At 43.7% G+C, this 18,984-nt stretch overlaps 2 protein-coding genes across 27 annotated transcripts in view; one reads left to right on the top strand and one right to left on the bottom strand.

The window, feature by feature from the left end:
• Positions 1-227: 227 nt before the first annotated feature.
• bnip3 (BCL2 interacting protein 3) lies at positions 228-5,870 on the bottom strand. The gene is made up of 6 exons (XM_012831060.3): positions 5,550-5,870; positions 4,574-4,745; positions 4,332-4,410; positions 3,711-3,817; positions 3,339-3,488; positions 228-1,544 (listed from the first exon to the last, which is right to left on the bottom strand). The coding sequence occupies exons 1-6, from the start codon at positions 5,587-5,589 to the stop codon at positions 1,499-1,501; spliced, it is 594 nt and encodes a 197-aa protein (XP_012686514.1). The 5' UTR covers positions 5,590-5,870; the 3' UTR covers positions 228-1,498.
• Positions 5,871-9,806: 3,936 nt separating this feature from the next.
• The window catches only part of jakmip3 (Janus kinase and microtubule interacting protein 3), a 43,019-nt gene continuing 33,841 nt past the window's right edge, over positions 9,807-18,984 (top strand). For 15 of the 26 annotated variants that reach the window (XM_042703398.1, XM_042703397.1, XM_042703396.1 and 12 more), the window contains exons 1-2: positions 10,092-10,353; positions 15,580-15,843. In XM_042703398.1, coding sequence (XP_042559332.1) covers positions 15,709-15,843 — 135 coding nt within the window. In that variant the 5' untranslated portion in view covers positions 10,092-10,353; positions 15,580-15,708. Of the gene's footprint in view, positions 9,868-9,905; positions 10,065-10,090; positions 10,354-15,579; positions 15,844-18,984 lie in introns of those variants that run through there. The other 11 variants (XM_042703401.1, XM_042703395.1, XM_042703400.1 and 8 more) reach the window with 4 other exon arrangements.

Raw genomic sequence — 18,984 nt, 5'->3', positions numbered from 1 at the left:
CAAGTTACTTTTTCTGACTTATTCACATGTATTTATTTACCTTATGACTAGATTGTGTTAAAGTTGGAGCACCAACACATGCAGATTGATCACTTCAGGAATGTCCTCATTTCTTGATTTTAACAAATATCAAGGGATCTAACAACTCTTCAGGAAAACCACTGGAAATGTATCCAATCCATGAATAACAATAAAGATATGTAAGGTATGTAAAAAATGTAAGGTGGTTGATTGACCAAGTGAATTTATTCATATGTACTTCACACATTTAGCGTTCAATACAAAACCATAGTGAAATTCTGTGATAAGTCACAAGCAGCATCACGACAAAACATGCACAGAAAACAGCAGTCCTCAAGGCAAGTTCCCTTTGGATTCCCTTGTACATTTAACAGTCATTAATACCTGTATATTCTTCAGTCTGATGCCTATTTATCACAGATTGTAAAGAAATGGTAGTGAATGACAATAAGGCAAACAAAAAAAGGCTTCATTGCTACATGAAAACACATTTTTGGTAGATTTTAAAATCTCAAATGGCATAACTATTCATCGCTTTAAATACAAACCAGTTTTTAATTGGAACACTTAGCAAAGGGTGTTTCCCAAATAATCAATCTGAATTTGTGGAACCATTCACCAGCCAAACAAGAAAAAATCAACCCCATTAACCGATTTGATTCACATGTGACCAAGAGATAAATATCACAATTGAACAGTAGATGACTAAATGCAATCTGTAAGGTGACCAAACCACCATAAAGCCCTGAGCAGATCCCTATAAATACAACCATCTTTAAATCATTAAACATCATGCCTCTTCTCTCAAGCGGTGATACGATTTAGTGATGGTTTTGAGAATGTTGGAATTCTATCTACCAATTTGTTTTTGATATTTTACTATTCTCAAGGCATTTTACCGGTACCTTTTTGCATCAACACATTCTATACCCAATCATGTTAACAACACTTCCACCATCACTGGGATTTTCAGATCCTTCAACAAGTCCAACATTCTGTTCCCTTATAAATATATATATATATATATATATGTCAGCATTTGATGACACTTTTAAAGTTAACTTGACTAAAGTTAAGCTATGTTTGATACCTATCTTTGTGTCTAAGAACAAGACAATGTGGTATGATTAAAGCACAGCCTAATGCTTGTCTACGCTCTACAATCTGCACTGCATCCTGAAATGTTCTCCCCGAGATCTTCAAAAGAATGCCATTTTGTGCTACTGGAATCCTGGGAGATTTCTTTAAAGCAATCCTGGGAACCATGGGGGAAAGCCAACCCAATTCACAGGGGAGGTGAGCGAGGGAGAGACACACAGGCAGCCCCGGCAGTCCGCCGGGGGGGGGGGGACCAGTCACATGACCCTATCTGCAACTACAAAAGCATTAATCGGTGCTGAGGAGTGGAGCGGTGGTGGTGGCAGCGGCGATTAAGCGAGCGAGCAGGGAGGGGAGCAGCAATGGATACGTTCCTGCTTTAGAAGGTGCTTGTAGAGGTAGTGAACCGTCTTCCAATATACACCCTTAAGAGAGGGGAAAAAGAGAGAGACTGAAAGGAAACCACAATAAACAAATCACTGAGGAGGCAGTCATTTTTCCCTCTCAAGGTCTTCGGGCTCCGGAACAATAAACTAGGTACTGACAAGGTTACAGGCTTAGACCAGAGGAGCTATCTGCCAATGCAGAAAAAATACATCTAAGGGCGCTAAGCACAGGTGGGACAAAGTCATTGTTTGGCAAGTAACAAGTAAGTCTCAATGTACTAATGATGAAGTCCTGAATCAAGTACCAAGTCAAGACAGAGAAGTCCCAAGCAAGTCACAAGTCAGGGATTACAAAGTCCAAAATAAGGTCCAAGTGGTTATGTTTCAATTCCTTAACAAGTCATTGTGCACCCCTCCACTCATTTAATGTGCTTGCATTTTTGCCTGCAGGGTAACAGTTGAGTTAGTGTACTAAATTAACACAAATAGGGACTGACCTGGTAGCACTGTATCCTAAAAGCCATGCTAATAAAGCAACTGAGGGGGTGAGTGTAAGTGTGTGTGGTAATCAGTGGGTGTAATCTATCAGAAACGTCACCCACCAAGTCATGTTACTCTGGGGGTTTAATGTAATACGACGGTAATGCCATGCTAGCAACATGAGGACAGGGTAAGTAGTTAACTTCCCTGGGGCAGTTCTGCTTGCCTGAAAAACACATCTTGCTGCTGTTGACCAATAAATGATTCAAAGTAAATAATCTCTCGTCACTACCGTTGCTTTTATAATTATATTGTTTGGTTGTAGGCTGTTACTTTAGTTAAAAAAAATAGAAAGGGATTCGCAAGAAGAGGGAATGCAAAAGTATTGCGAGGGAAAGCAAAGGTAGCTCAAAAAAAAATTCTCACCATCAAAAAGAAATTTCCCAACTTGACCCCTTTTGCATCCTGAAGATCACTGTAATGTTTTTTTTCTAGTGAGCCCTCTCATTGTAGGTATTAGTCTAAGTTTACTTTTGCTGATTACATAGCCATGCTTATCATTTAGCAGTAAAGCTATATCTACATATTTAATGGCAAGTCGCAAATAGACTAAGAGTAGTGGGAATCACGAAAGGATTGTGAGGTAATGCAAAACGTAGGATATTGCGTGGAAACATAAAACTTAATGCAAGGGAATGCAAAAGTATTGCGAGGGAACAATGGTGTCGAGTTGCAAGTTATTTTGTTATTTTGTCGAGTCGGGTCTGTCTTCAAAATCGCGACTTGATTCTGACTCGAGTCCACACTTCTGGCACTAAGGTTATTTAACGCACTCACAGCATTCGTGTGTGCACTCCAGCAAGTACATAAAGTTGTATCCGGGAGGGAGGCAGAAATAGCATGCTAACTAGGGACTGATTGCATGCAGCATCTCAGTAATGCTGACATGGGATCAATTTTGGAATTCAGCCCATCATGAAGCACAGCAGAGGCCAGACCCCAGACCTTTTTAAAAATAGAGGCCATAATCTCCTCTTTAATCTTGATACTACAATGAATGTTTGAATATGACGCACATATCAGACAAGCAAGATTACCAGATACAACCTCTTGGGAGTTTCAGAGGCCCAGGATTTTCCTATGGTCTGAGAATCTTTCCTGTGTCTAATGCCTAATATCTACATAGAGATCAGTCCACACAGATCAATTACTTGTAATAATAAAAACCTTATGTGAAATCCTTGACTTTTTCAGGACAAGTGTTCTGATGTTAATGGCCATCTCAACTCTATCATGACACACAGAGACCACTGCAGCAACAGCACAACATCAACTGCTAGCATCTCAACTCACCCCAAGCCCACAGCAAGAATGTGTGAGACCAGCAGGGAGGGCAGAAACACCTTAAGGAATTCTGCAGAGAATATGCCCCCTTTCTTCATCATGCTGGTGTTCCTTATGCTGAGGGCAGAAGACCGCTTTGGGTGCTTCAGATAGAATTCCCTGAGGTAAACAAAAGTTGTCTTTATAGGATGTTGAAAATGATAAAAGCAGAAGCAAAAAAGAAAAATCCCCATGGTTTGTTACGAAACTCAAAAACTTAGTTACGAAATCACATCCATTACACTAGACCTTTTTCATTAATTTTTTATTAAGATTTTGATTAAAATATTCTCCCTACTTTCACTAATACCACGGTCTTAAACTACAGGTCACTGTACTAACTTGGGTGGAGTGTTTTCTGGTCGACTTGACCAGTCCCAGATCCAGTCCGCATTTTTCTTCATCAGGTTCTCCACCTCTCGCCGTCTTTCAAGGAAGTCCTCCTCAGACTGAAATAAAATGTGTCTCCATGAAAGAGGACAATAATTTGGCGTGCTGGTCAGACTACATAACACATACACCTGCTACATTTAAAACCCAAAAGCTTTTTTAAAGGAAAAAAAAGGCCACAGTGGATGACATTTAAATTAGAGGTCACTAGTTGAAACCACTGCTGTGGATTAAGGGGCAGCTTGTTAAAGGACAAATCCAAAATGCTGCTCTTCTACCAGCAGAAAAGACACAGCAATTGTCAAGATATTTATAATTTTTCTGGATGTGGATGCAACTTTTACTCTGTCAGAGGTCTCTATCCCTAAATTTGAAGATTCCTGCTACTTTTTCATTTTTGCAAGACTACATTAGACAACTCATATTGTTCAACACTTCCAAAGATGAAAAAACTATCAGTGCTTTTAGACACATATTCCTTATTTGTTGACACTGACACTCAACTCATTTACAAAATGGTTAAAATCCACAAGGGTAAAATTGCGGTGCTGTATGAAGATGACAGAAACAAACCTGTGAGCTGTTTTTGCCTCCAGAACTGGTCACATCGGACCCCCTACGCAAGTGCAAAGGTGTCTGTGACCTTGGAGGACTGAGAAAGTAAAATGTAAACATTAGCAAGGCATACGTTTATGAGTAAGTATAAAAGATGCCTGGCACAAAAAGTGGTGGTCTTCATAAAAGTGAACCACAGACCACACCTAAACTGTGCTATTATTTGTTGAGACAATGATCAGAAAGATAAAGGCAGGCACCTGTCACAGGGTAGGCTGCCCCTGGAGCTGCTTCTGCCTGACTCGTGCTGGGCCTCCAACAGCATTTTCTCCATGTCCCCGCTGGCAGCAGGGCCAGGAACCTGCTCTTCCCCTCCACTCCGGGCTGGGGTTGAACTGCCGCCATTATTGAAGTGAAGCTCCACCCAGGAGCCTTAAATATGGGACAGGGAGAATGTGTCAATATCACCATTTGGTATGTCATAATGTGTGGCCTATAACAGCATAAATGAAGGAGTCCTTCTGAAATGCATGACTGTGGCGCTCTATAAATAGCATCAAGCCAGCTCCCTGCATCTACCACAACACCAGGATTTTTTCTCTCTCTCTCTCTGTCTGGCTTTAACCCTCACAGCGAACATCCAATCGTCAGAGGAGGACTGCAGCCCCCTCCCACTGCATACGTCATGGGAACATAGCACTTGCAGAGAAAGTGACTGTTTTTGTAATACCTTGTCCTAACTGCATTGAGCAATACTCTGTTGGACGAACACAACAACAGGGCAAGTGCCGCACCAAACAAAGAAGATATTTTTAGCGTCAGCATGAGCCTATGCCAGTTACTGGCGTAACTATCTGTGGTTATTTATTGACAAACCGTAGGCTACTATTATTGTACATGTTTCTCTTAACGTATCATGTTAATAAAACATATTATCAAAAATTATACGTGGTGAACGCGAATATCCCTTCGATGGGTGACACGTTTCACTAAGTAACACAGCCAAAGCAGACAATCACGTGTGCCAACTTGCTAAACAAAGACGACAGTTTTAAATGCTTTTTTACCACGTAGCCTAACACAAGACATCGCATAATGAAATGTTTGAAAAGTTGCCATACGTGAGGTTCAACACTGATTACTCTTGTCTTACGCAGGAAAAGTAATCACCAATATCCATGAGGACCCATGTTTACATTTTCAAGAGAAGGTAGTTCGGGACAACCTTTCACTTACCTTGTAAATTTTCATCTGTGATATTTTGTTTCTCTGTCATATTTTTGGTAACAAAATGTTCCCTGTTCCTCAAACCAGCTGGTTTAGTTCAGAATCGAATGTTTGAAGCCAGTAATTCTGTCTCTTCTCCTGCGACCATTAAACATAAACACGTGCCGAATTTTGTCTATCCTAGCTAAATCTAGCTTATGTTTCGATGTAAAATAAATCGTGTCTTTAATCACGCATAAAACATGGCTTTCACATGACCCAAGTAGAACGTTATGTTTGCTGTGGCTGACTAGCCTATAAAAATATCTGGCTCATAAATAATGACGTACCAAGCTGCTGTCCTATAGAAACGTTTGATATGACTGGTCCAAGTAAGGCGCTGTCATGCAGAAGCTGTGTGCCAGATCGGAAGAAGTAGGACACTATCATATTTGGTTTAATGTATATGATAACAAAAAATTAAAATAATAATGTGAATGTAACATTTATCTATAATTATAAGATATTTCCATATTTATCCATAAACTTGATAGGGATTTGGCATTTCCCAATTTTTTGTCAATCATCAGATGTGGCAGCTCTGAGAATATCCACTTCTATGTACAGTCTATGTATGAAGATTTCCAGTATTTAACACATACTTTATTGACAAAGGTTCGTGTTTCTTGGCATATTTACAAACCTCATTGTAAATAATATCTGTGGACTTGTGTAAACAATATAACCAATTTAGGCCTTGGCTCAATGTGTCTGCTGCACATGTACATTCGACTATGTGGTAAAACAACCACTGAGCAGTTAGCCAGAAGTATTGTGAAAGTATCTGTACATGTCCATTAGCAATTACTTTTAATTTAATACATTAGTAGTCTGACGTGCTGGGGTAGCGAAGCTCCCAGCATGCCGTGCAAGCAAAATACTTTGTTGTGTTTAGTTTGTAGTGTATTGTTCTGAAATAATGTGCTTCATGCCTCCTTTTTGTGTCTGTTAGCCTGATGACTGTTATCATTTCATCTGTATGTTATGGTGATTTAATTCCTGTAGTAGTTAATTATGTTAGTCTAGCGTTTTTCTGTCCATTATTAGTGTCTTTATCAATGTAAATAAAATACCTGCCTTTCATTCTCCTGCTCTGGTGTGTGAATGTGTTGAGCTATTAAGCAGCATTTTCCTGGAGTTGTGTGATGTATGGGGCACAGAAGATGCTTTAAAAGACTGAGATCTTGCCTCTCTATGCCTCCTTCTGTGCTAAATCATCACATGTGGGGTTAAACATTTATGCTGAAGCATGGAGAGAGAGATCCAGGAATTGGAGCGGGCCATTGAGCAGTTCTCATTGCTGCTTGGAAGGCCTGGCACAGCAGAAGACAGAGTTTGCCAGAAACTGAGGTTTCCCGGCCCAGCCTGATGGCTCCAGCACGCCACGTCCTCGCTGTCCTCGCCGTCCTCCAGTGATCAAAGGTGCCGCTACCAACGTCAACCTGATGCCTGCTACAGATTGCCGCCATCGCTGCCACTGCTGCCAACAAACCACCACCACAAGCTGCCCAAGTACAACCAAGTCCAGCTAGCGGCTTGGCACAGCGGCTGGAGCCACGAAGAAATGGCCTCTCACCTGTCCCTGGTGCTGGAGGAGAAGGCATTGCAGGTGAGACTGGAGAGGCAGTTTTGGCAGTCACTCTTTACTGATCAGGGCAGGGAGCAACTAGCCAGTCACCACCACCAAGCAGGGTAGAGCCTAGTCAGATGTGCAGCTCTACGCTCAACATGGCTACCCGCAGTTCAGCTGCCCAAGACAACCTGGCCCTCTATGCCTTCCTGCAGGGGCTCACGCCAGATCAGCTGCGTCAGGACGTTCGCTTCGCCATGCCCCAATCCCTCAGCCAGGCTCTCCGTGAGGCTGATCGGGCTGAAGTGGTGCTCTCCACACGCCCTTTCCAGCAGAAGGCTCCTGCTCTCTGACCACAGTGTCAGGGTGACCAACTACGAAGAGGAGACAGAAGTGGTCTGCCAAGTTCAGCCTCCAGTACGCCAGCCTCAGCGAAGACCTCCACCATCCAGATGACATCCACCCTGGCCGACCGACTGCTGCTACTGGTGTGACGAGCCTGGTCACACAGCCTGCAATTGCCCCACTCCAGCACCAAAAGCCAGAGCCACCCAACCAGGGGAAACAACAGAAGAGTGGTGCAGTGAGGGGACTGCCACTCCATTCTCCAGCCCCTCCCAGGCAGATGCATGCTGGTTGGCCGCCTGGGTCACACCAAATGACAGTATCTGAATTGCCAGATCAACGGTCAACCCTGCCGGGTCCTGGAAGACATAGTGCCTACCATTTCCGTGGTGCAGCCTGGCATCCTCCCAGGCACCACTGGTCCATTTTTTTAGCAGCACGGTCACCATCCAACACTCAGCTGATGATCGTGACGGGGGGAAGGCTGGCACCAGGTGGAGAAAGCCACTGCAAGCTCAGGCTGGAGACTAGGAGTTGGGTACGTGGGTTGTTTGGTCGGGGCTCTGTGATGTGTTGGGGCAGCGAAGTTCCCAGCATGCTGTGCGAGCTTGAGATTTTGTTTGTTATGTTTAGTTTTTATTGTTCTGTTCTGAAATAATGTGGTTCATGCCTCCCTTTTGTGTTTTGTATTAGTGTGTGTGACTGTTATCATTTCATCTGTGTGTTATGCTGATTTAAGTCCTGTCATTTTGTTAGTCTAGCTCTAGTCTAGTTATCTGTCCACCGTCAATGTCTACGTCAGTGTAAAGCAAGACCAGCATTCTGTACTTTCGTTCTGGTGCGAATGTGTATGTGTTAAGCTAATTAACAACATTCTCCTGGAGTCGTGCTGTTTATGGGGCGCAGGAGTTTTTTAAAAGACTGAGATCTTGCCTCTCAACACCTCCTTCTGTGCTAAATCACCACAGTAGTTTCCTGAGGATTACTAATGTTCATTGGAATTGTCATGACATGACACTTTGAAGGAAGTGATTTGGGATGATACTAGGATGAAACAATATGTCCAGTTAAAGGAGTTTTTTCGTCAATGATTTGTTATATTCATTGTAGATTCAAAAATACCAGTCAGCCAGAGATTTCAGAATAAACCTCTCCCCTTCCTTTCCTTTCTTTCCATGTCCCCGTCGAACCCATCATCTGCATTCTTCTGTTGACTGGCAACCTGAAAACATGCCATCTACTGCTTAAAATCATGGTGAACCTCATAAGGGGCGATGCTGATGACCATGTGGTACATATCCACGTCTAGCCCCTGCCTGTGAGTGTATCTCCATTTCATTTGCTAATCAAGACTCATGACTCATCACAGGAATTTATACACCGTCTCCTCAGCTCCATCCCCCCCCCCCCCCCCCCCCCCCCCCCCCCCCATTACCCACTTTTTAGCATTTTTTTTAAATTATGCAGTGGGTGAAGTTAGGTTCAGAGCTGGGGGTGAACTTATACTCTATTGATCTGGTTACTGCTATTTTAGATCCTTCTTCCTATATGCTTTAGTCTATGTAAAAATGACTCATTATCGCCCTCCTCAGGAAAAAAGGAGAGTTTTCACATGGTGATGCAAAGGCAACATCCTGGTTCTGAGGACATTTGGTATCCCTGGTCCACGTAGTTTCTGGCCACACCCATAAATGGATGACATCATGAAAATACTGCATTGTGCACTTTGCGAATGCTCTGGGGTGTTTCAAAACCTGTGCTAGCCTGCTATGTGTAGCAGATCTTTTATTGCATGTACAGTGCATGGCTGTGCATCGGAGTGCATCTCAGTGTTTGTATGTGTCTGTGAGTGTGTGAGTGTGAGTGTGTGTGTGTGTGTGTGTGTGTGTGTGTGTGTGTGCGTGAGTTGTGTGTGAGTGTGTGAGTGTGTGTGTGTGTGTGTGTGGCTATGGTACTGAAGAAGGGTGGATCCCCTGGTGATGATGACGTGATTCCATGTGTTGGCACTGCTGCGCTGCAGAGACTCCGCAGTGGCCTAGCGCCGGCTGGCGGAGGCTGGCAGTGGACTGTACCACCCCTCCACCCTTGACACACACACACACACACACACACACACACTGATGAAGATTCATGTCATCAGTTCATCTCACCTCCCATCCTATCCCCCTTAGCCAGCTCTCACGGTGTGCTTGCGTGTGTGTATGTGTGTGTGTGTGTATGAATGCATATGTGTTAATGCTGTGTAAATGTGTGCGTGCCACGACACACTCCCCACCTCCTCCTCCTCCTGCTCCTTCCTCTCTCTCGCTCTCGCTCTTGCTCTCCCTAGCCGGCTTGATTCTTCACTTCTGCAGGGAGGGGGGTGTGTTCACGGTAAGCGCACAATCCTGCTCGCTGCATCGTTTTAAAATGCTCCAGAGAACCTGCCCACTCTATCCCCACATTTCACTCTGGCTTTAACATCTTCTGTGTGTGTGTCTATGTGTACTTGTTTGTCGGTTTGTGTTTTTTTCTATTTTTGATGAACCACTACCCTAGTCCTCTTAATTTTGCTAAGGATTTCAGACCAGGTTTGCAAGCAGCTTGCTGTGTTCATCCTCTTCCTCCTCCTCCTCATCCCCCCCTCTCTCTCTCTCCCTCTCTGTCGTTATTTTGTCCTGCCGCCTGTGCGATGTGAGTGATGAGAGCGGCGTGTGGGGAAGCTGCAGTCTGTGGAGCAGGCATGAGAACACTTCCCTTCTCGTTTCAGAGCATGTGCCACAGCTCACAGAAAATGGTTCTCCCCCCATCCCTGGAGCAACTCCCCGGCTAGAGCCAGCAGTCAGCATTCCCCTCAGCATCTAGGATCATGCTTTTAAGGTTGGTCTCTCTCCCGTTCTCTCTCTCTCTCTCTCTCTCTCCCTTCTCTCCCTCACACACTCTCTCGCTCTCTCTCTCTCTCTCTCTGTATGTATGGTTCTCGATCACTCAGTGAAACTGCCATGCTCAAAATATGAAATGCATGCTACCATAGCTTTCACTAGGCTAGCTTTCGTTGCTGTCGGTATGTGTGTGTGTGTGTGTGTGTGTGTGTGTGTGTGTGTGTGTGTGTGTGTGTGTGTGTGTCTGCATGTCTGTGCATCTAAGCAGGATTATGTCTATATCTGACAGATTGCTTAGGCTGCACAAGTTGACAATACTTGTGTAATAACCTAGCGCTGTCTGTGTTGCTGTTGATTAAAGATATTGATTGTACATTGAGTGTACATTGCAGCAAGCCAATATAACAAAAAACAAAAAAATCTGTTTAAGCTGTTACACCACTGTTACTGGTAGGTGTAATAATGTGGTTTCATGCTGTGTGTACTTCCAAGTAATGTTTCAAGTGAAGTCTTCTGAACACTGTCACTCTAATCAGGCTTGCATGGGTACAACACATGATTGCATTGAACTTTGCTCACAATGCTTTGAAAGCATACATCTGCATTGCCAATATAATTAGGTTCCCCTTCTCTTATTGTATCTAGTTCCTGAAAAATATTTATGACTAGATCAGATTTTGCTGAAGGTTCATCAGGGGTCTCCAGAAAAAATATGGTTCAACACAGGACCTTGTCAACTTCCGAAAAACTATTTTGGCAAAAACATTCACCTTATTGGATGATGTTGAGTTGAGTCTTTAGGAGGTCTTACCTAGAGGCAGAGTCTTCTGGAACAGATTAAAATCCATTCTGTTGTAAGGTTTTGGTTGAGGTAATATTGATGGCTGGGCTTACAATATGCAAGCACGTGGCCATTTTGGGATTCCATGGTCCCATGGAGTTTCCCATGGTCAGTGCACTTGCTTTCATTATAGTGTTGTATGAGTGATCTGCTATGGTGAATAAATACTGATTAATTGCTAGTCAAATATATGTGTTCTTAAATACATGGTTCTGGAGAGGGATCACTGATAAGGAAGATGGCATGTCATAGACTCTAGAGCACATGACATGGAGCAATTTCCTCCAATGCATAGTTTCACATCAGTGGGGAAGTTTAAGCTTCACTTTAAAGATGTTGTCATTATGTAAATTTCACAAAATCTCATTCGTTTCAAGATTACCTCAGCGAGTGCTTATTTTTAAGCATGTTGTTGAGTAGTAGTAAGCTTTTAAAAATCTTTATGTCTACAAATTCAGTTCTAATATTCTAATTTGAAGAACAGACCTCTCCTTTAATAATAATGTGTGCAGCATGTTTGGGGTAATTACATTAGATATTGCTCTACTACCCTATGGCCTGTGGAGGTGCTCTAAACGGAATGTTGTGTTGGGGCTAGCTAAGAATTTATTTTCACAAAAGCCCCAAATCAAATCCAAATAGTCCATAAAATGTACCAAGCATTACATTTAGTCATTTAGCAGACGCTTTTATCCAAAGCGACTAGAAGGAAACTGCATTTATACATTAGGAGCAGTTAGGGGTTCAGTGTCTTGCTCAAGGACACTTACACACTTGGTAAGGAAGAGTTGGGAATCGAACTAGCAACCTTCCGATTCCTAAACGACTCCTCTACCTCCTGTACCTCCTGTACCTCCTCTACCACTGTAGCATTGAAGAAGACAGAACCAAGCAAATGTGCTGATCACTGTAGGATCTCTCCACCATTTCTTTCAGGAGATGCACTGATAGAGGAAGTTGAGACAGGATGACCTGAGGCAATGTAGCCTTAGGTGAGGTGATGTATCTCCACAGGAGAGCCTCACGAGCAGGCGTAGCATGGGAATTCGATCATATCTCACTTCTCAGTCTCCTGAGCCTCTGCCTCTGTCAGCCTTACAACCTGCAGCATTCCACTCAATTCTCACAAAGAAATAAGTGTTTCATCTCACAGAAACGATGGCCAAGCTCTTTTCAGCCCTGGGTCATGTGCTCATAGAAGTATGTATAACAACCTGGTCCCCCATTATAGCTGACCTCCCATCCACTGGAGCTCAGGGGAGATGTGTCCGCTCGGTCAGTGCAAAGTGGCAGACCCGATTAGCATTGAAGAAGACAGAACACAGCACAAACCAGCAGGAAGATGACAGGGCAGGGACGACTCCTGATCTCCCAACAGCAGTCTGGCCTGACTCATGGCCATTACACATTCTACTCTACATAGCCAGATACTCATTTGTGTATATAATATATTTATGTTATTTAAGTTTGTTTTATTTTTTCCGCCAATTACATATCTGTTGTAATGTATCATCTTGTGTTGATTAAGCAGCTTAAAAATAAATGCACCTAACATGCCAGTTGTTAAGCATATTGTTCATGTTTTGTCAGGAATTAAATTAGGCCAGATAGATCTAGACTTCATGTCATTAGGAATCTTTTGTGACTTCATTTTCAGGAGGTGGTTACTCTAACGAGCGTCTTTCACATATGACCAGCAGAGATAATGGGCCAACTGTGGGTAGTGAGATGTTTTAAAATCCTGTCTCTTGCTTTGACTTTGAATGGAGTTGGGAACGGCATACAGTGGGTGAGAAAGCAAGGGGGGCGAGCGGGAGATTTGTCATGTGTGGCACTATCAGAAGCTGGCTAACAGATCTAGTCTTTTGAAGAATGACGTCCTGCCGGTTGCTGATAGACTCGGTAAACACTTTATGCCGGAGGCAATGATATCTGTCTGTGCCTGCCTCGGATGCAGTATGTATTTACTGGTTTGTCAGATGCAGTATTAACTTCCATTGCTGGATGAGTGAAGTAGATGGAAAGATGTCAGAGGGAAATCACTGGAGATATGCTTTTGAGATGAATGCTGTTTTAACTGCCTCTGAACTGCCATAAGGATTTCCTCCTCATGTTTTGTGGGGCGCAGTAGGAAGGCCATCTTTAAAGGCTTGCCCCCAGCAGAAGATTTGTGACTTGTTTGTCTGTCAAGTTTACAATGTTCTTATTCTTGTGAGTCATAAATAATGAATGATCATATGTGGCTTTTTTAGGACTTCAAACACTCATGAATAGCTGATCCCTTTTTGAAATACTGAATGTTACTTTTACTATAGCTTTTTGTGTTAGCTATATAACTTACTATGTATGAAATTTTCATATCCGTAAAATTTGGCATAGGCACAGAGAATCAAACCTTCTAAAATGCATAAAAAGAGCAGTACAAAGAGCAGTACAATGCAAAATATAGCCTATCTTTATTTCTTCAGGGCCAAAGCATTATTATATTGACGCACATTAGACATAGTAAAAAGGTTGATAAATGGAACTGAAGTAACGCTGTGTTCTGTGTCATCCTCTGGCATTGGGATGTGGGGTCCTGTTGGCAGGGGAGGCGTGCTGTTTGTTCGGTGTTGTTAACATGCAGCGCACATCCTGTGCTTTTATCCCTGCATTGTCAGGGGTCAGGGTCTGAAAGAGAGGGGTCACATCCGTTATGGGAACCAAATTACAGCCGTACTGGCAAGCACTGGCCAGTGGGTTGGAAGGAATAGATTGGGACTTGCCACACCCTTCAAAGGTGAAAGAGCAATCTCTCTATGAAGGTGTGCTGTTATTACATAACATACTGTGCCTCAGGAACATCCTTATCCTTTTTTTAGGGGGGTCTTTATTTTGTGTCGCTTTCTATGTGTTCACATCTAATCTTCAGTGACTGTGTGCAGCCATTTCAATCAATTATGATTTGAACCTCGAGCTATTGAACAGCAGGGAGTTCTTGTTCTGTTTTGATAGATGGAGTCACATATGTGCCATGCAAATTATGCCCAGGCAAAATGATCAATTAAAGCACGTGTACTGCAATGGATTGGCTTATAAAATGTCAGACGGTCATGCATAGTTTATCAAACAGTCACCGGCTGGACTTTCAAGAATGAACAACATAGTGAATAAAACTACATTAAGTCAACTCACGCCAACGTATTCTGTAACCCTTTTCTGCCTCTCTATCTCTCTCTCCATCACACTCTCATTCACTCCACATGCAGTTTCTTTGCATCTCGGTTTTTAACTATATTTGCTTTCCCTCATCCCCTTCCTATCTGTTTCTCTGTCTGGCTGTTGGTCTGTCTGTCTGCCTTGCCTGTCAGCCTCTCTGTGTGAATGATGAATGATTGATCAAGTGAATTTGGGTGAGATATGTTTGGTTGCTCAGATTCTGCCACAGATTCTGAGTTGAGAAATCCCCAACTAACGACTGTAAACTGAATGTTCTCAGAGGAATTAATACGTTTAAAGATGGGAAGTTGATTATATCTGTGTTTGTCAATCCACCTTCCTTCTGGTCTATACCTGTAGTTGTGAAAAGATGGTTTCTTTAATAACAACATTGTTCACCTCCTGTCTGTCATAGTACTAGTCCCATCCTGTTATTATCAATGGTAGGCTCTATATTGCCACTGTTTTGAAACATTAAGTTGATGTATCTCTTTGGAAGACAACGTGGGCTTGTTTGGTGGTGTCTGGCTTTGCTTGGTTCATATTCAGACAGGGCGCTTTTGTGTTCGAGCGATGTAGCTAACAAATGTGTCTCATGGTACTTATTTTCGCCCTCTCTCCTGAAACAGAAAATGCCTGTTTCATTTGCCTTTAAGCAGCACAGTCTCACACAGCAATTAAATGATGCCGTGGCAGAGCGGAGAAAGCAGCCCAGACTGAATTGAAAAACCAGCTTCATCAAATGTTCTTCCAGTCAAACAATGCTGGAGGCGTAGTTATCTGTGCTGTTGTTCCCCTGAAGGGATTCTGATGGGCGATCACTGAGGTGTGCGAGGCTTGTATCGAGGCCTTGTTAAGATGACTGACTGTGGTCTGGACTCAAGTGATGCAGTACAGTCCACATCAAAAGAAGATGTGTTCAGCATCTCACATGTGTAACAGTGCGGTGCCGTGTCTGCTTAGCTCAGCGCTGCAGGAGAACAGTGTCACTGCGGGTCAGTGGAGCTCAGGGCTCTCTCTCCTCTCTCTTGCCTCTCTCTCCTCTCTCTTGCCTCTCTCTCTCTCTCAGCCTGTGTAGAGGATTTTCACTAAGACTAATAGACATCAAGTTGTTTTTTGTTGATGAAATGGCCCCTGTCCCCTCTTTGACTTTGTCCCTCTCTCTCTCTGCCTCTTTGGCTCCAGGTGGGCGAGAAAATGTAGCTGAGGATCCGAGAGGCCGAGAATCCTGAGACTTGTGAAGCGGCGCAGGTCCTCGCGGGGAGGTGGTTGGGGGAAGAGGGCATTGCTGCTGGATTCCCGCCTCGCCTCACCATGTCCAAGAAGGGGCCGGGGGGCCGGAACAAGGGGGAGCGGCCCGACGCCCTGGGGGCTCTGCAGGCGGCCAACGAGGAGCTGAGGGCCAAACTCACCGACATCCAGATCGAGCTCCAGCAAGAGAAGAGCAAGGTGAGCCAGAGCTGTGAGCTATCACAACAAAACAACGGCAGCTCTACACACAGGTCCACTTGTTCCACTTGATTATGTTAAGACAGTAAGGTGCCAGTCCATGAGATCTTTAGTCATTATGTTTCAATGATATTCACGGAACTCACCAGAGATTGAACCCATGAAGTGTCATGGACTGCCTTGTTTAGATAAAACCAGATAAGATACTAAATCTAATTCGATGAAAGTCAATCAAGTCTGTTTACCCCAATGATTCAGAATGGTGAGGTATTTATTGTTAACTTAGTATATTGAGAGTGAATGCATTTTTTTGAATGAGCTTTGTGTCAGAAAGGTCGTTAATGGGCTGAGGGGGCAGGAACAGCAGGTTACAGTGGGTTAATTGTTGATGTTGCTCATTTAGTAAAAGAACACCCCCATTAACCAGCCCTGCCAGTCTTTGTTACATAGGGTTGTCTCATTAAAAGGCTACCCCGTGATTTACTCCATTCAGTTGTCACAGACGTTCATTGAATGACTAGATTTGTAGCAGCTTGTTAACTCAAAGTGGATTGCATAAAGATGTTTCTGTCAGGGTAATTCCCATGTCATGGCCTGGTTCAGTGCCAGGCACACCTTCTGATAGGGAGGTACTAGATAGGGTTAATCATATGGCTGGTCATATTACTGCCACATCTCCATGAGGGACTGTGCAAGGGGTCTCCCAAGGGAGTCCTCAGGGGCTGAAGAGCTAAGCAGGATATGCTCCAATGAGCTGTCAGTCCTGGTCTGATTGGCAGGGACAGTACAGAGAGCTGTCTGACAACACAGGTCCTGACATTGCTCTGGCATGTTATCCAGGAACTCTGACTTCTAGGAAGGCTTCAAATAGCAGTTACAGCCAGGAATGTGAATACCTGAAATATCTACGTCAAGGGTGTTCTTGAAAACACATACACAAACAACAAATATCTATTCCTTACATGGTAATATAATATCCACTGAATATGTGTAACATTTGCAGGAGCAAGAACAATCTCATGTTCATTCTTCATACACTAAACAATTACCCTGGGAGACAACAATATCAGTAGTAGTACAAATGTGTGTGTGTGTGTGTGTGTGTGTGTGTCTCTGTGTGTGTGCGTGTGCGTGTGCGTGTGCGTGTGCGTGCGTGCGTGTGTGTGTGTGTGTGTGTGTGTGTGTCTCTGTGTGTGTGTGTGCGTGTGCGTGTGCGTGTGCGTGTGCGCGTGTGCGTGAGTGCGTGTTTGAAAGACAAAAAGTAAGGGTAAGAGAGTGTGGTGTGTGAATATATGCGTGTGGTTTAGTGAGAGTGGGTTGTCAGGCCAGGCGGTTGGATGAGCCGGTGCTCTGGCCTCTTTCTGAGTTCACTCCCACAGTGGCTCTCTGCAGCCCACAGCACCTGACCCAGATCAATAGCAGAGAGCCAATCAGGCCGTGCTGATGCTGAACACCATTTCAGTGAGTGAGAGATAATCTCCCCATGTCTGTGCAAAATAACTCCTAATACCTGCTCTTTTATGGAGCTCTCCAGCTACGACTGCTTCATATTTTTTTAATTGTCTTCATGAGTGCATGAATTTTTTCACAGTCTCCTCACAGCCAAGGATTTATGAATTTCCCCATGTTGTTATGGAGGTCTAGCCCTCAGCTATGTGTGGCAAGGTGACTCCATCTTTGATGGTGAAGGTGAAATGATCTGGAATAATGGCGCTCTCTGCTAATGCACATTCTGCATTCAATTGGAGATTTTAATTATAATTGACTGACCCATGCGCCAGTCACTTTAGCTCCCATTCTAAAGAGCCCATCACCATTTATGGCAGACTGAGGCGAACCAGCGTCTCCTCCTTTCATCTGCAGGAGCCAGGGGTGCAGTGGCAAGTTTGGGGATTCACGCCACTGTGTGCTCGCCCAAGCGGAGGAGACAAAAAAGAGAAACACAGAAGAGAAAGTGCTGTATGTATTTGAATGAATAACACCTCGGCTTTCACCCACTGACAGGCCCAACTGTCAAAAAATAACCCTTTTAGGGGAATATCTAAATATATATCTTAGCGACTCTTTCTGCCTTTATATCAAGATGGCAGGAGGTACAGAACCATTCTACAGACAACATCCCCCCCCCCCCCACACACACACACACACCTGCAGGGATTACCTGGTTGGAGGTGAGATGAATGTGAGGCTGCATGTGTTAATTGTGGCTCTGCTGTGATAAATGAAGCACAGTTCTGGCCTGAGCTGCAGGGCCGAGGCCGGGGCCTGGGAGGGGGGACGGCCTGGTGCATGCTGGGTCTGCACAGATGTTCATCTTGCACGCTGCGAAGGGATGAGTGTGAAAGGAGCTTTTGTGGCATACAGGCTACTGTGGACTCCCAGCACACGGTGTCTCCACGTGCCACTCCCTGTTGTTCAGCCTGAATGGACAATACTCACACGACAGTGTGGCTGGTGTTAATTAACTCTGTGCCATCCTCTACAAGGCTACTGTTTGGATTGGGGCATATGTCTGTTGCTTATTAACTATGAATATAATACATTTTATTGCATAATTTCCCCATATTTTAGAAGGTATGAGCTGCATTCAGTAAGGTTAACTCAGCTCTGGTTAACGTTCACCTCCAGGCACTGACTAAACCCCTTCAAAACTCATCTCTGTTTCTCAAAATTACACATTCCTACTTCATGGCTTTAAAATTACTTTGATGTAACTCTACACGTTTGCCTCATTTAATATTCATGAGATATGAATATGCAAATTATTCACACCTGACCTCTGCTCTGATGGCTCTCATTTTAAGGTAGCCTTATGCTAATGATATTTAAGATCCCACGCCACAAGTTGATGAGATTGGTTCTTTAGGTATGTGCCATGAAACCCAGGCTGTCTGATTCTGTGTTTTTGAGACTGAGTCATTGGTACACTGCAGTTCCAAGGTGAAAATACTCAGCCATGGCGTTGACTGCTTATTTCACTTGTGATATTGTGTATCATTCAAAACACAATATGGACATGTTAGCAAGTTTAAAAACTTACATTTTCACTGGAGGGGGTCTTTAATAGTTTTATAATAGTTACAGACAGAGACCAATATAACCTCAACAACAAAGAATGAGCAGACTACGGATTCAGTGTGG

This window comes from Clupea harengus, chromosome 23 (genome assembly GCF_900700415.2).
Source record: "Clupea harengus chromosome 23, Ch_v2.0.2, whole genome shotgun sequence".
Taxonomy (NCBI): Eukaryota; Metazoa; Chordata; class Actinopteri; order Clupeiformes; family Clupeidae; genus Clupea; species Clupea harengus.
The sequence above is the reverse complement of the archived record's forward strand: the minus strand, read 5'-3'. Positions and strand labels throughout refer to the sequence as shown.